At 38.4% G+C, this 17,818-nt stretch overlaps 1 protein-coding gene across 1 annotated transcript; it reads left to right on the top strand.

Annotated features, from left to right (window-relative positions):
- Nucleotides 1–10,920: 10,920 nt before the first annotated feature.
- Nucleotides 10,921–16,185, top strand: LOC129742237 (uncharacterized). Its single transcript, XM_055734110.1, has one exon. It carries the CDS (start codon nucleotides 10,921–10,923, stop codon nucleotides 16,183–16,185), a length of 5,265 nt encoding a protein of 1,754 aa, XP_055590085.1.
- Nucleotides 16,186–17,818: the final 1,633 nt, after the last annotated feature.

Genomic DNA, 17,818 nt, shown 5'->3' with positions numbered 1-17,818 from the left:
TTGTGCTAAAAATAGGGTCGGCGAATAGAATCACAAGAAGAAGAAGAATGTAAAAAAAGTTATGCCCTGTTGCATGTGTCGCAATCATTTCGTGTTCGCCCTTTGAACTATACTATACTATACTATACTATACTATACTATACTATACTATACTATACTATACTATACTATACTATACTATACTATACTATACTATACTATACTATACTATACTATACTATACTATACTATACTATACTATACTATACTATACTATACTATACTATACTATACTATACTATACTATACTATACTATACTATACTATACTATACTATACTATACTATACTATACTATACTATACTATACTATACTATACTATACTATACTATACTATACTATACTATACTATACTATACTATACTATACTATACTATACTATACTATACTATACTATACTATACTATACTATACTATACTATACTATACTATACTATACTATACTATACTATACTATACTATACTATACTATACTATACTATACTATACTATACTATACTATACTATACTATACTATACTATACTATACTATACTATACTATACTATACTATACTATACTATACTATACTATACTATACTATACTATACTATACTATACTATACTATACTATACTATACTATACTATACTATACTATACTATACTATACTATACTATACTATACTATACTATACTATACTATACTATACTATACTATACTATACTATACTATACTATACTATACTATACTATACTATACTATACTATACTATACTATACTATACTATACTATACTATACTATACTATACTATACTATACTATACTATACTATACTATACTATACTATACTATACTATACTATACTATACTATACTATACTATACTATACTATACTATACTATACTATACTATACTATACTATACTATACTATACTATACTATACTATACTATACTATACTATACTATACTATACTATACTATACTATACTATACTATACTATACTATACTATACTATACTATACTATACTATACTATACTATACTATACTATACTATACTATACTATACTATACTATACTATACTATACTATACTATACTATACTATACTATACTATACTATACTATACTATACTATACTATACTATACTATACTATACTATACTATACTATACTATACTATACTATACTATACTATACTATACTATACTATACTATACTATACTATACTATACTATACTATACTATACTATACTATACTATACTATACTATACTATACTATACTATACTATACTATACTATACTATACTATACTATACTATACTATACTATACTATACTATACTATACTATACTATACTATACTATACTATACTATACTATACTATACTATACTATACTATACTATACTATACTATACTATACTATACTATACTATACTATACTATACTATACTATACTATACTATACTATACTATACTATACTATACTATACTATACTATACTATACTATACTATACTATACTATACTATACTATACTATACTATACTATACTATACTATACTATACTATACTATACTATACTATACTATACTATACTATACTATACTATACTATACTATCAGGTATCAGAATGGGGGTAGGCTTAATAGCGGCACGTTATCCAAACATACGGGAAAATTGTGCCTAGCCTTTTTTTATCCAAGATTTCATCATTTACCTGAGAAACCTGAAAAAACCTATAAAAGGAAGAAATAAATTCAATCTATTTAAGATGGCATAAAGCCTTTCCACTAGGGATTATTACCATTAAAGCTCTTTTCTACATTCGGTAAGGAATGATAGAATGTTTTTTAAGTTTAATTTCTTAAACTCAGATTCGCTTATAGCGTAAGATCCCAGAGTACGAAAACGTAGTCTGGCAAATGAGGGACAATTACATATAAGATGGAAGGGATCTTCCACATCTGATTCACAACTACCACATACTGGAGATTCAGCACGCTGAATGTTGTGCATGTGATAGTTGAGTTTACAATGACCGGAGAGTGCTCTGATCAAGATGCTGCAATGAGATTTATTTAAAGTTAATAAGTAACTCGATATGATTGGAGATGGTTTTTCTAAAAATAATTTAGTTTGACGACAAGTGTCCAACTCTTCCCAGTATCGTTCATGCTGGTTAGAGGACCAAGTTTGAATTTGGTTTCTGAACCAACATGGTGATATTGGGACAGCCGGCTCTGGTCCGTAAAATTCCTTTTCCGACCCAGCTCTAGCGAGTTCGTCGGCGCATTCGTTTCCAAAAATTCCCTTATGTCCGGGTACCCATAGAAGGTTTAATCCATTGCCTTCAGCAAGTTCTTCGATTGCTTTCCGGCATGCGATTACCAGTTTTGATCTAGAACTGGAAGCACTGAGTGATTTGATAGCTGCTTGGCTATCTGAACAGAAATAGATTGTTCTGAACATAATCTTCTTTTGAAGTGCAATTAGTACTCCATACATAATAGCATATAGCTCAGCCTGAAAGACTGTACAATATTTTCCTAGAGGTTGAGCATATTCTATGTTCAACTCGTGACAGTAAATTCCTGCACCTGCACGGCCGTTTGATAATGAACCGTCAGTATAGAATACAATATGAGAGGACATTTGGTCCTCTACGAAACCTGATAACCATTCTTGAGGAGAAGGAAATTTGACTTTGAACCCCATGTAGGGAAAACTACTCGAGAGTGTTAAATCGTTTGGCGCTAGATTAAACTTGTTTAATCTAACTAATTCAGGCCACACATTTGTATGACTCGATGATCTTTCGATATTTCCTGACAGCCAGAGACCAACTGCCTGTAGACGAAAAGCACATGAGAAGGCTTCCTGTTTTAGGAACAAGTGTAGAGGTTTGATAGAAAACAGAGCCTCTAGTGCTGCAGTAGGAGTTGTAGTGAACGATCCGGACATCCCTAAGAGACACATTCTTTGAAGGTGATTTAGTTTAGTCCGAACTGTTGCAACTTCTCCTTTCTGCCACCACACTAGACACCCATAGGCCAGAATTGGTCTTACTATTGTGGAGTAAATCCAGTGAATATGTTTGGGTTTGAGTCCCCAGTTTTTTCCGATTGCACGTCGGCATTGTCCGAAGGCCATGTATGCTTTTTTGATTCTGAATTCGATGTGATCAGACCAGTTTAATTTGGAGTCAAGAATGACACCCAAATATTTAACTTGATCAGACACGGTGATTTCGGAACCATAAAACAGCAGAGGGCGCACCCCGCGGTTGATACGTTTTTTAGTAAATAATACAATATTAGTTTTTAGAGGATTAACTGACAGTTCTACATGAGAACACCATCGTTCAACAGAGCGCAGAGCTTGTTGCATTATATCAAATAATGTGCTTATGCACAAACCTCTTACCAGCAGAAGATAATCATCTGCGAATCCATAGGTTGGTATTCCACGGTCATTGAGTTTTCTCAACAAGCCGTCTGCAACTAGGTTCCACAAAAGAGGTGATAGTACACCTCCCTGTGGGCAACCACGTGTGCTAACTTTTGTTATTGAAGCCTGTCTTAAAGACGAGTGAAGATTCCTGTTACTTAGCATTGCGCTAATCCAGTTAGTTATAACACTAGGCACTCCATGAAGTAGTGCCGCATCCATTATTGATGTAAACGAGACATTATCAAATGCTCCTTCTATGTCTAGGAATGCTCCTAGACATGATTCTTTCTGTGAAAAACTATTTTCAATATTATGAACTACGTTGTGCAGAAGAGTTAATGTTGATTTTCCTGTTTGGTATGCATGTTGTGTCGCATTAAGCGGATGTTGGACAAGGCATTCTTGCCTGATATGATGATCAATTAAACGTTCAAGTGCTTTTAATAGAAATGAACTTAGACTAATAGGACGAAAGCTTTTGGCTTCGTCGTATGATGATCGTCCCCCTTTAGGGATGAATTTCACGGCTATCTGCCGCCAAAGTTTAGGAATATATCCATGAGCAAAACTGCTTATCATTATTTTTCTTAATATGTGTTTGAAATGATCGAAACCTTTTTGAAGCAAAACTGGAAATAAACCGTCACTTCCAGGAGATTTGTATTGAGCAAAACCATCGATTGCCCATTTGATCGATTCTGTAGTAACTATTTTCCGAGCAAAATGCAAGGAATCTAGACTTCCAGAAAAGAACTCAGGCTCTATCGATGAATCTTGATCAACACATCCTGGAAAGTGAGTATTGAATAGACAACTTAATGTTTCTTCGTCGTTTGATGTATAATCACCACTAGGAGTTTTAAGGTATGGAACCTGATAATCTTTTGATTTGGCTAAGACTTTATTTAACCTACTTGCTTCGTGCAAGCTTGAAATGTTTGTGCAGTAGCTCTGCCAACTTGAGCGTTCGGCAGCTCTTGTTGCTTTCCGGTAAGCTCTGCGAGCCAACTTGAAAGCATCAAAACCTTCCGTGCGCCTTCGGTTCCAAGAGCGTCTGCAGTTTTTTCGTAATTTACTGAGATTTGAGTTCCACCATGGTGTACTGTTTTTGTTGAATTTCAATGTTCGTAAAGGACAAGCTTCTTCATAAGAATTTAAAATAATTTCGGTGGTTTTTGCAACCACTTCATCCAACTCAGAAGGAGTAGTAATTTCAGGTGTATATCCATGAAATTTAGTAGCAAGATGCTCCAAATATAGGTCCCAATTAGTTGTTCTTGGGTTTCTGAATGTAATTGTTTCTAAAAATTCACCTGAGTGTTCAAAGTAGATAAACCTGTGGTCAGAAATCGATTCTTCGTTAGGCACATGCCAATTTGAAATTTCCTGAGAAATTGTTCTAGAACAAAGTGTGATGTCAATCACCTCTTCTCTGTCACACCTAACAAAAGTTGGTTTATTTCCTACATTTAGAATTTCTAAATCAGTGCTGCTTAAATATTCCATTAAATTTAAGCCTCTCAGATTGATATCAGAGCTACCCCATACAAAATGATGGGCATTGGCATCACAGCCAATTACAAGAGGTATATTTTGTGATTCACAGAATGAAATGACATTTTTTAAATCATCCGTAGGGGATGATTGTTCATATGGTAAGTATGCTGAACAGTAGACGTATTTTCTATCAGGCAGCGAAACCTGAACGACGCAAATATCTCTTGTTGTTAGATTGGGAATAAGTGTTGCATTTAAAGAATTGTTGATCAATATACATGCACGAGGCATTATTCGGGCATTAGTCATTCCAATTACACTGAACACAGTAAAGTTTGGTTTGAGCAAATTCCCTAAGTAAAAAGTTCCATTTCGGAAATAGGGTTCTTGGACCAAGGCGATTGATGCAGTTCCATTAAGGATTAAACGACATAAGTTAAGTGTAGCGGTTCTTTTGTGCTGCAGATTTATCTGTGCAACCTTAATAGAAAGCATTTCTATCAAAGAATTCCACACATATTTCCATCACACACAAGAACCTCTGCACCTTCATATCGACGCATGAAGCGGGGTATCCCATACAGGATGAAAATTTTAAAATCGTGTGTATAATCTGAATCCCACGAGTTGCCAGGAAAAATACGGCCCTTTGCACCAGTGCCTGGCTATAGTGCAGACCTTAACAACGTTCTGCTTAAGGTAGGATTATTATACACCCTCCTACCCCCACTTTGGGGCCCACAGGCACAGAACCACCCTGAAGCGGGTGTTTACAAAATTTAGGAGAATTCAACTCGTGCATGCGCATTAATAGCAATAAGCACAATTGGTGAATCCTCCCTGAAGAAAACTTGGCTTAGAACTTCAAAATCCCAAGCCAAGTTTTCCCCCCTCCCAATGTGATAGTCGCATTTGAAGAATGACTAACGCATATGGGAAGTACTGGATAAGTCGCCTTTTACGACGTGGACCAGTATCCCAGTGGTAGTATTCTATAAGCCGCCACCACACAGCCCATACTATACTATACTATACTATACTATACTATACTATACTATACTATACTATACTATACTATACTATACTATACTATACTATACTATACTATACTATACTATATTATACTATACTATACTATACTATACTATACTATACTATACTATACTATACTATACTATACTATACTATACTATACTATACTATACTATACTATACTATACTATACTATACTATACTATACTATACTATACTATACTATACTATACTATACTATACTATACTATACTATACTATACTATACTATACTATACTATACTATACTATACTATACTATACTATACTATACTATACTATACTATACTATACTATACTATACTATACTATACTATACTATACTATACTATACTATACTATACTATACTATACTATACTATACTATACTATACTATACTATACTATACTATACTATACTATACTATACTATACTATACTATACTATACTATACTATACTATACTATACTATACTATACTATACTATACTATACTATACTATACTATACTATACTATACTATACTATACTATACTATACTATACTATACTATACTATACTATACTATACTATACTATACTATACTATACTATACTATACTATACTATACTATACTATACTATACTATACTATACTATACTATACTATACTATACTATACTATACTATACTATACTATACTATACTATACTATACTATACTATACTATACTATACTATACTATACTATACTATACTATACTATACTATACTATACTATACTATACTATACTATACTATACTATACTATACTATACTATACTATACTATACTATACTATACTATACTATACTATACTATACTATACTATACTATACTATACTATACTATACTATACTATACTATACTATACTATACTATACTATACTATACTATACTATACTATACTATACTATACTATACTATACTATACTATACTATACTATACTATACTATACTATACTATACTATACTATACTATACTATACTATACTATACTATACTATACTATACTATACTATACTATACTATACTATACTATACTATACTATACTATACTATACTATACTATACTATACTATACTATACTATACTATACTATACTATACTATACTATACTATACTATACTATACTATACTATACTATACTATACTATACTATACTATACTATACTATACTATACTATACTATACTATACTATACTATACTATACTATACTATACTATACTATACTATACTATACTATACTATACTATACTATACTATACTATACTATACTATACTATACTATACTATACTATACTATACTATACTATACTATACTATACTATACTATACTATACTATACTATACTATACTATACTATACTATACTATACTATACTATACTATACTATACTATACTATACTATACTATACTATACTATACTATACTATACTATACTATACTATACTATACTATACTATACTATACTATACTATACTATACTATACTATACTATACTATACTATACTATACTATACTATACTATACTATACTATACTATACTATACTATACTATACTATACTATACTATACTATACTATACTATACTATACTATACTATACTATACTATACTATACTATACTATACTATACTATACTATACTATACTATACTATACTATACTATACTATACTATACTATACTATACTATACTATACTATACTATACTATACTATACTATACTATACTATACTATACTATACTATACTATACTATACTGTACAATACTATACTATACTATACTATACTATACTATACTATACTATACTATACTATACTATACTATACTATACTATACTAAACTATACTATACTATACTATACTAAACTATACTAAACTATACTATACTATACTATACTATACTATACTATACTATACTATACTATACTATACTATACTATACTATACTATACTATACTATACTATACTATACTATACTAGCTGATCCCGTACGAACTTCGTTTCGCTTTAAATCATTGATACGTCAAAATGAGTTTAGAAAATGAATTCGAAACATTCTTTCGACAATTTTGGGGAAAAAATTCAACAGTGTTTAAAGTCGCTACTGTTACTATTACTTGAAATTCAAATTAAACGGTTGATTGGCTTTTTATTAAAATTTTTGTGAGAGTGTTTTCTTCTCGATCGGTTGCAAAATCTAGACATTATGGCAGAAACATGTAGGGGAGAGTGGGATATCGTGGGCCATGGGGAAACGTGGGCCACTTTTAATATCTCAAATGTTTGTTGAGATAAAAATCACAAACCAACTGTCATCGCCGTCGCTTTCCGTGAACATATATTCCTATATGTTGTTGACTGAAATACCCATCATATGCTTCTTTTATTTATCAAGCTAAAAAAATGTTAGAAAAATTTACTTACATAATTAAAAAAACACCCGCTAATTTCATCGATGGGGAGCCTAAAGAGCATAACAAAAATATGCTCATACGCTTATGATCTTTGTTTTGTCATGATCTTTCACGTGGGAAAGGAATTTTTGATGAAACATCAATAAGTCACACAAACGCTTCCAATTTGCAAATCATAGCTTGTGGGGAATCGTGGGCCACACATCTTGAATCACCTATATTTTTATGTTTTCTTACACATTCAGAACTTAAAATACGTTTTTCCTATCTGTAAAGTTTTCTTAAGCCAAATGAAGAGTTATGAAAAATATTTTGTCCATCTTATATAAGAAATTTGCCAAAACGTTCGCGAGCTAGGTTTTGGATTCTTTGCGATCATACACAGCTCTCTTTTTTATTTCATCATCTGAAATTGCTTTAAAATAAAGAACTGAATTAGGAAATCACAGTTTTAGGTCAACTCATAAACTTTACATGTAATTTGGTCAATTTGGATTTGGTGGCCCACGATTCCCCACCATTTTTCAAAATCCAAAAAATATTGCTTTTTTTTAAACAGTCAGAATTAGGGGAAAATAACTTATTAAAATTTAAAAAAAAATTATCTTATGATACATTGAAAATGTAGAAAACCATACCATGTTTTATTTTCATTTTAACTTTTATAATAAAGAAGTTTTGGAACAACGAAAAAAAGTGGCCCATGGCCCACTCTCCCATACTATTTGTTTATGTGCACGACTCTTTTGCTTGACCTTCACACTTAAATTGGTATCAATTAACTGCCTCCAGCAAAATTATTGCACAAAACACTGAACTGTCCCATGGCCCGAAATTCGATAATTGAAACCAATTTTACGTTCCTCAAAACTCCCTTTTGGCATATTTTCTTTTCAATTTATATGTCAAATAACGTCAGGAACTTGAAAACAGTGAACAGTGAATATAGACGCCCCTTTCGCCGACCGTTGACACGGAACATGCTACCTGGAGTCAATTTCTCATAGTTTATAACCCTCAGCTGAACATTTTCATCTCAATCCGATGCATGATCACGACAATATCACGAAAACAGTGAGCAACTAACATGGACGGCCTTTTTTTGACCACGATTCAAAACTTGACAAATGAAATCAATTATCTTTTCTGTTAACCTCCTGTTCCGGCGCAGTCACAATGAACAGCGGTCCACAACAATTAATTACGATAAAATACGAAGACATCAATGAATTACAAAGAAAATACGAATGTTAAGTGAAATAGCTTTAAGGGAAGAAATTCTATGTAAATATTATCTACACACAAACATGAATTTCACCGAACACAATTTCACACAACACACAACACAAAACATTGAATTGACAACACTGCACACTCACACCATATACTTCTAAGAGTGAGAAAAATCTTGACGAAAAAGTGAATCGTGAATTCAAACAATAGCTCGTAAGTGACATGTATATATTTATGCTTCAATAAAGATCACTTTGAAAACCTAATCGCGCGCAACGGACGTGTTTTCTGCAACCCGAAAGTACATCAGTTCTCGGCCTTTTGTTCTGCTCCGCCATCGCTGGTCTATTCGATGACCATAGTTGCCTGCTGCTAACCCGTTTTCGTAAGCCGTTTGGGACCCAATTTCGTGGGACACTACTAACGGAATCCTGCGTCCGTACATGGTCCTTCGAGCCGGATTGAATTGTGCACGTACCTGCCAGGCCTGGGGAATCATCTTCGGCATTCACCACCAGCATCAGCAGCAGAAAGTGCATATCGATCAGCAGCAGCAGAAGCAATTAATTTGCTCATCAGCACCAGCAGCAGCAACAATCAATCACCGCGGAACCAACAGCATACCTGAAAGGAAGTATCGTTCCAGTACTTTGTGGTAATTAACACGAAATTACTTACGTTTTCGACTTCCAGGGGGGTTGGTCATCGGTCCCGAGTGCGTACTTGAGGTTTTCCCGCGATATTCGACGTTGAACGGAACAATTCGGACTTCATCGGAAACTTCCCGGGTGAAATTTTTTCGATTTCACAACATCAACAAACCGTAGGTTGGACCGGTCCGGTAAGTCATATGCCCACTATTCTTTCGCCGGAAACGGTTCCAAGTGAAAAGTTTGCACAATTGGTGCATATTTCGGATATTTTTTTATCATCGAAAATTGTTCGTCGGCCATTGCTGTTAGCCATAGAAGATAAATTTGGAGCTCACTATTAACCCTTCAAGTGCCAGAAGCACAAAAAGTGTCAAATTCAAAAATATTTTGGAACTTTTTTTATTTTTGAATTTGATTGAATTGATTGTGGTAATCGATTTTTTTTGGGAAAATTAACCCTCTCAGTACCATTGGAAAATATTTGGAAAACAAAAAAAAAATATTTTTCGGAATTTTTGCGGTTTTTTTTGAATTTTTTCCGCTGAGCAATGAAGAAAGAGGTAGAATTCAGAAAAAATATGGTAATTTACCGGCAGGCTAAGGATTCGATGGATCGTGCCATAAATTTTATGCAAAATTTCGACCCGGATACGCAAGTTGAGCAAGCCTTAGCTCGAAAAAATGCTCTTGAGAGCAATTATAAGAAATTTTGTCAAGCCTCATTGAATCTTGAGAGCCTTGAGGAGGAGGAAAATACTGGGACAGATTTCGCGAAGGATATGGCTGCTTTTGAGGAGGATTACTTCACGCTTAAAGCGTTTTACGCATCGCTAGAGGTACCCCCCCGCACGCCCGCACCATCCTTAAGTTCATCGGGTCATTCTTTTCGGGCCCTGAAGTTGCCGGATATCAAACTGCCGGAATTCAGTGGCAGTATTTTACGGTGGTTTTCGTACTACGACACGTTCGACTCGTTAGTACATAACAACGCAGAGTTATCAGATGTGCAGAAGTTTCACTACCTCAAGTCGACTCTTCGAGGAGAGGCATTGAAACTTGTTGAGAAAATGTCTGTCACGGGTAACAACTATTCGGTGGCGCTGAAAATGTTGACTGATCGGTACCAGAACTTGAACATCCTGGTACGTAGTCACATTGAGGCGTTGTTCAAAGTGGAAAAGGTGCGCAAGGAATGTCCTCGGGAATTAACAAGTTTGGTCGGCGACTTCGAGAACAACTTAGGAGTTTTGGAGAAGCTGGGCGAGAACACGAAAGGCTGGAGTTCACTTCTGGTGCACATGGTGTCAGCGCGGCTGGATCACAACACGCTTCGCGAGTGGCAACGAGCAGCGGATAAAAAAAAGATGCCAACCTACGACGAGCTGATCAATTTTATCCGTGAGTACGTGATGGAGCTAGAGACGTTGCAGTCCGATCGACCAGTGCGTGACTCCAGACCCAATCTCCAGAGCGTGAATGCTGCTACCGAGGTCAAATCCAACGACAACTGTGCGGCGTGCGGGAAGGGACATCGTTTGTATTTCTGCGAGCAGTTCAAACACATGCCGGTTACTCAACGTGCTGCGATCGTGAAAAAATCTGGATTGTGTGTCAACTGCCTCTTTGGAAAGCATTCGTTCGCTACCTGCAAGTACGGAGCCTGCCGAGTATGCGGAACCAAGCATCACACGCTACTACACAATCCAGATGTGGATAAAGCAAGAGGATCCGGCACAAATCAAGTTCCGAAGCAGCCTTCCGTTTCCAATTTCGCTGGTGTCGATAGTTCGCTTCCTGTTCCTCTCAGCCTCTCCGCCAATACGCACTCGGGGACCAAACGTCTCGACCTCTCCCCTTCGAACCAAGTATTTCTCGCCACTGCTGTTGTCAAAGTCCTCGGTCCTAAGGGTACTTCGTTCCTCGCTCGAGTTCTGCTTGATAGCGCTTCGCAGCCAAATCTCATGACTGAAAGGTTTCGTCGTCTTCTGAATTCGCGGAAAACTCCTGGTAACACAGAGATCGCTGGCATTGGTGGAAATATTTCTGCATTTTCGCTGTTTTCGACTGTCGCTACGGTTGCCTCACGGTTCAACAACTTCCGAGTTCCGCTGGAGTTTATTGTGATGGATAAGGTGACCAGCGATCTTCCAACTTGCACCATCGATGTTAACGATTGGGCCATTCCGGAGAATATTCGTCTCGCCGATCCATCGTTTGCTACGCGTGGTCCCATCGATATGGTGATTGGTGCACGCGTTTTCTTCGAGCTCTTGCGAAGCGGTCACTCCAAACTTGGCAACGGAAAACCGATGCTCCAGAATTCGGTGTTTGGTTGGCTCGTATCCGGTTTTCACGACAGTGGTTCCAATGCTGATGAAGTTCGGGTCCATTGTAACCTGTCGACGTTCCACGATCTTGAGCAGAGCGTTAGCAGATTTTGGGAGCTTGAAATGTGCCAGACAAATTCTACGTTGTCAGTTGAGGAGCGCCTTTGTGAGAACCACTTCGAATCAACAACTCGCAGGGATGATTCCGGACGTTACATCGTTAGCCTACCCAAAAAACCGGAACTTATTGGTCAGCTGGGAAATTCGCGTGCTATCGCCACTCGTCGATTCTACTGCCTCGAAAAACGTCTTGAGCAGAATTCCGATCTCAAGGCACAATATTCCTCGTTCATGTCCGAATATCTTGCGCTTGGACATATGGAATTGGTTGATGCTGTCGAGGATGCTCCGGGTCGCCATTTCTATTTGCCACATCATGCTGTTTTTAAGCCGGACAGTTCTTCTACGAAGCTGCGAGTAGTGTTCGACGGTTCCTGCAAAACCACTTCGGGTTTTAGCCTCAACGACGTGCTGCTGAAGGGTCCAACTGTTCAGGATGACATGATTTCGATCATTCTACGGTTTCGGATGCATCCTGTTGTCGTAACAGCTGACGTGACGAAAATGTACCGCCAAATCTGGGTAGCAGAGGAAGATCGGGCTTATCAGCGGATTCTCTGGCGTGAATCTTCTTCGGAACCACTTCGTACGTACGAGCTCACGACGGTCACCTATGGCACCACCACCGCACCGTACCTGGCAACACGATGTCTGCAGCAAATAGCCGACGATGAAGCCCAGAATTTTCCGAAAGCAGTTCCCGTAGTCAAACAAGGTTTCTACGTTGACGACGTTATGCGTGGGTTCGATACAGTGGAGGAAGCAGTCACAGAAGTAGTTGAGCAGTTTCCAGCAGAGCTTCGAGAACAGGCCTCCGTTTTGGAACTTGATCGTTCGTCTCCAATCAAAGCACTCGGCTTATTTTGGAAGCTTACCTCCGATGAGCTTCTGTTCAAAGTTCCTGAATGGCCAGACGTCCCTTCGACCAAGCGAAATATCCTGTCGCATATCTGCAGCTTGTTCGATCCGCTTGGGTTAGTTGGTCCGGTGATTGTTCGTGCGAAAATGCTGATCCAGCTCCTTTGGGAAATGCAGTTAGGCTGGGATGATCCGGTTCCCACAAGTATTTCCGACCAGTGGATGGAGATATCATCGCAGCTCCTGATTTTGTCGCAGCTTTCGATTCCTCGCTTCGTGTTGACGAAGAAGCTAGCCACTTTAGAGCTTCATAGGTTTGCTGATGCTTCGCTGCGTGCATACGGTGCCTGCATCAACCTTCGTTCGATATCCGCATCGGGTGCAGTCACTGTTCGCCTGATGACAGCAAAATCCAGGGTTGCCCCAACTGAGAAGCGGAGACCTACCCTCGCACGTCTGGAGTTGTGTGCTAGTCTTCGTTTGGCTAATCTACAGAATCAACTGCTGGAGAGCCTTCAACTCCAATGTCCCCGGTTTCTGTGGTCAGATTCTACAATTACACTGCACTGGATTTCGCGTGATCCATCGAATTGGAATTCCTTCGTCGCCAATCGGGTTTCGCAGATTCAGCAGTTAACTGAGACCGCTACGTGGCTGCATGTGCCTACTGAAGACAATCCGGCTGACCACATTTCGCGTGGTTTGACTCCAGAATCCATCGTTGGCAATGAATTGTGGTGGAATGGTCCAAAATGGCTGCTTCGTCCTCCTCAACATTGGCCTGCGTCCGCGTATTCCTGGAAAACCCAGCCGCCGCCAGAAGTAGACACCGAGAAAAGGAAATCCGTTCCTATTTCCGCAGTTTGCACTCACCAAGAGTCCTGGACCCGAGAAACGTTGGGCTATTTTGATAGCTACTATCGCCTACTTCGAATCATCGCCCTTTGCAAGCGTTTCATGAATAACTGTAAGTTATTGGAACATGCACGCACCGTAGGATTTCTGGTACCTTCCGAGATTCGTTCGGCAGAGTTGTCACTTCTGCAATGCGTGCAGCTCGAAGAGTTTGCTGAAGATCACAAACGTTTACGGCAAGGATCGACCGTTTCGCAGAAATCTCCGTTGCTGAAACTTCGCCCGTTCATGGACCAAAATGAACAGTTGATTCGTGTGGGAGGTCGCCTCAAAAACGCTCCAATTCCATTCGACCGAAAATATCCGTTTCTCATTCCGAAGAAGCATTTCATCACGGATCTTATCTTCCTCGACGCCCATGAAGAAACGCTTCACGCAGGACCTTCTCATCTATTGGCAGCGGTTCGTCGTCGTTACTGGCCAATAGATGGTCCAAATAAAGCCCGTAATACAGTCCACCAATGCATCGTCTGTTTCCGCAACAAACCGAGATTCGCTCAGCAAGTTATGGCACATCTTCCTGCTGTACGTGTTACACCATCGCTTCCATTCGCCAGTACCGGAGTCGATTTCATGGGTCCAGTGTACTTGAAACCTCCTCGCAAACAGGGCCCAATCAAATCCTATATTTGCGTCTTCGTTTGCATGGTTACCAAGGCCGCACATCTCGAACTGGTAATGAGCCTCACATCCGACGCTTTCATCGCAGCGCTGAAACGGTTCTGCTCCCGGAGACGACGTCCATCAGATATTTACTGCGACAACGCCACGAATTTTGTCGGCGCAAAGAACCAGCTGGAAGAACTTCGTGTTCTCTTCCTGTCGCAACGGCATCAGTCCGAGATTGCCAGAACAACAGCCCGAATGGGAATCGCTTTCCATTTCATCCCACCACGCTCACCCACCTTTGGAGGGTTGTGGGAAGCTTGCGTCAAGTCCGTGAAACATCACCTACATCGCGTGACTCTTGATGTCCTTCAGACGCAAGAGGAAATGACCACTACGGTCGCACAAATCGAAGCGTGCCTCAACTCCCGGCCGCTTAGTCCCCGTTCCAACGATCCCACAGACCTCGAGGCCCTAACTCCAGGCCATTTCCTAATCGGTGGTCCAATCCTAGCTCTTCCCGAACCAAACCTTACCTCGTTACCCTCCAATCACCTGTCCCGCTGGCAAGACCAACAGCGTGTTCTCCAAACGCTTTGGGATCGCTGGTACGTAGAATACTTGCCCACTCTACAGCGTCTCCAAAAATGGCCCGGTAAACACCCGAATCTAGCCGTCGGTGACATGGTTCTGGTCGAAGACAACAACTTGCCTCCTACGAAATGGCCCATCGCTCGAGTCCTGAAGACGATTGTTGGCGACGATGCGTGTGGCAGAGTTGCAGACGTGCTGTGTGATGGAAACCAAATCCGCCGTTGCTCAATCCGCAAAATGTGCCCGCTCCCACATTGCGAAGCCTCCACAGTCACGGAATCCGAGCGTCAGCCTTCCGCTCCGAGCTGCACTCCCCAACCATCTCCCACAATTGATCTTCAGGCTCCATCCACACTTCCGGCCGCTGCTCAACTTTTGGCTCCGAACAGCGAGATTGGTTCCGACGACGACAACGACGAGTAATCATCCTAGGTTCCATCGCAGTACACATCGCGACAGCCGTTCCTTCCAATCGAGATGCTGTTGAAATGAACATTTCAAGGGGGGCGGCATGTTCCGGCGCAGTCACAATGAACAGCGGTCCACAACAATTAATTACGATAAAATACGAAGACATCAATGAATTACAAAGAAAATACGAATGTTAAGTGAAATAGCTTTAAGGGAAGAAATTCTATGTAAATATTATCTACACACAAACATGAATTTCACCGAACACAATTTCACACAACACACAACACAAAACATTGAATTGACAACACTGCACACTCACACCATATACTTCTAAGAGTGAGAAAAATCTTGACGAAAAAGTGAATCGTGAATTCAAACAATAGCTCGTAAGTGACATGTATATATTTATGCTTCAATAAAGATCACTTTGAAAACCTAATCGCGCGCAACGGACGTGTTTTCTGCAACCCGAAAGTACATCAGTTCTCGGCCTTTTGTTCTGCTCCGCCATCGCTGGTCTATTCGATGACCATAGTTGCCTGCTGCTAACCCGTTTTCGTAAGCCGTTTGGGACCCAATTTCGTGGGACACTACTAACGGAATCCTGCGTCCGTACACCTCCCATGTGTCAATTTTCATTACAATTCGATGCTCAATCAAGAGAATATCGTAAAATCAGTGAACAGATAATAACTGAAAGCAAAAGAACGTCCCTCAAAATTCCTATGCGAAAATTTTCATCTCAATCCAATGTAGAATAACGTCAAAATCGCAAAAACATTAAAGTTGGGTATGGTCGACTCCTTCAGCCAACTTCTGATCCGCAATTCAAAACTTGAAATCGATTGCTGGTCCCTCAAAACACTCATGTGCTTATTTTCATCACAATACGATCTATAATAACGCCAATATCGCAAAAACATTAATCAGTAAATATGGACGATCCCTTTGGCCGACCCCTGACCCTAAATTTGATAACTGTAACTGATTGTTCGTCTCTCATAACACTCATGTGCAAATTTTCATCACAATCCGATGTTTAATAACGCCAATATCGCAAAAACATTAATCAGTGGATATGGACGACCCCTTTGGCCGACCCCTAACCCTAAATTTGATAACTGTAATCGATTGCTCGTCTCTCAAAACACTCATGTGCAAATTTTCATCACAATCCGGTGTACAATAAGGCCAATATCGCAAAAACATTAATCAGTGAATATGGACGACCCCTTTGGCCGACCCTAAATTTGATAACTGTAATCGATTTTTCGTCTCTCAAAACACTCATGTGCAAATGTTCATTACAATCCAATGTAAAATAAAGCCAATATCGCAAGAACATTAATCAGTGGATATGGACGACCCCTTTGGAAGACCCTTAACCCTAAATATGATAACTGTAATCAATTGCTCGTCTCTCAAAACACTCATGTGCAAATTTTCATCACAATCCGATGTATAATAACGCCAAAATCGCAAAAACATTATTCAGTGGATATGGACGACCCCTTTGGCCGACCCCTGACTCTAAATTTGATAACTGTAATCGATTGCTGGTCCCTCAAAACACTCATGTGCAAATTTTCATCACAATCCGATCTGTAATAACGCCAATATCGCAATAAAATTATTCAGTGAA

Source organism: Uranotaenia lowii, chromosome 2 (assembly GCF_029784155.1).
Source record: "Uranotaenia lowii strain MFRU-FL chromosome 2, ASM2978415v1, whole genome shotgun sequence".
Taxonomy (NCBI): domain Eukaryota; kingdom Metazoa; phylum Arthropoda; class Insecta; order Diptera; family Culicidae; genus Uranotaenia; species Uranotaenia lowii.
The sequence above is the reverse complement of the archived record's forward strand: the minus strand, read 5'-3'. Positions and strand labels throughout refer to the sequence as shown.

Excerpts from the sequence above, each read along its gene's own strand:
- LOC129742237 (XM_055734110.1), top strand. The coding sequence starts at position 10,921 with ATGGTAATTTACCGGCAGGCTAAGGATTCGATGGATCGTGCCATAAAT.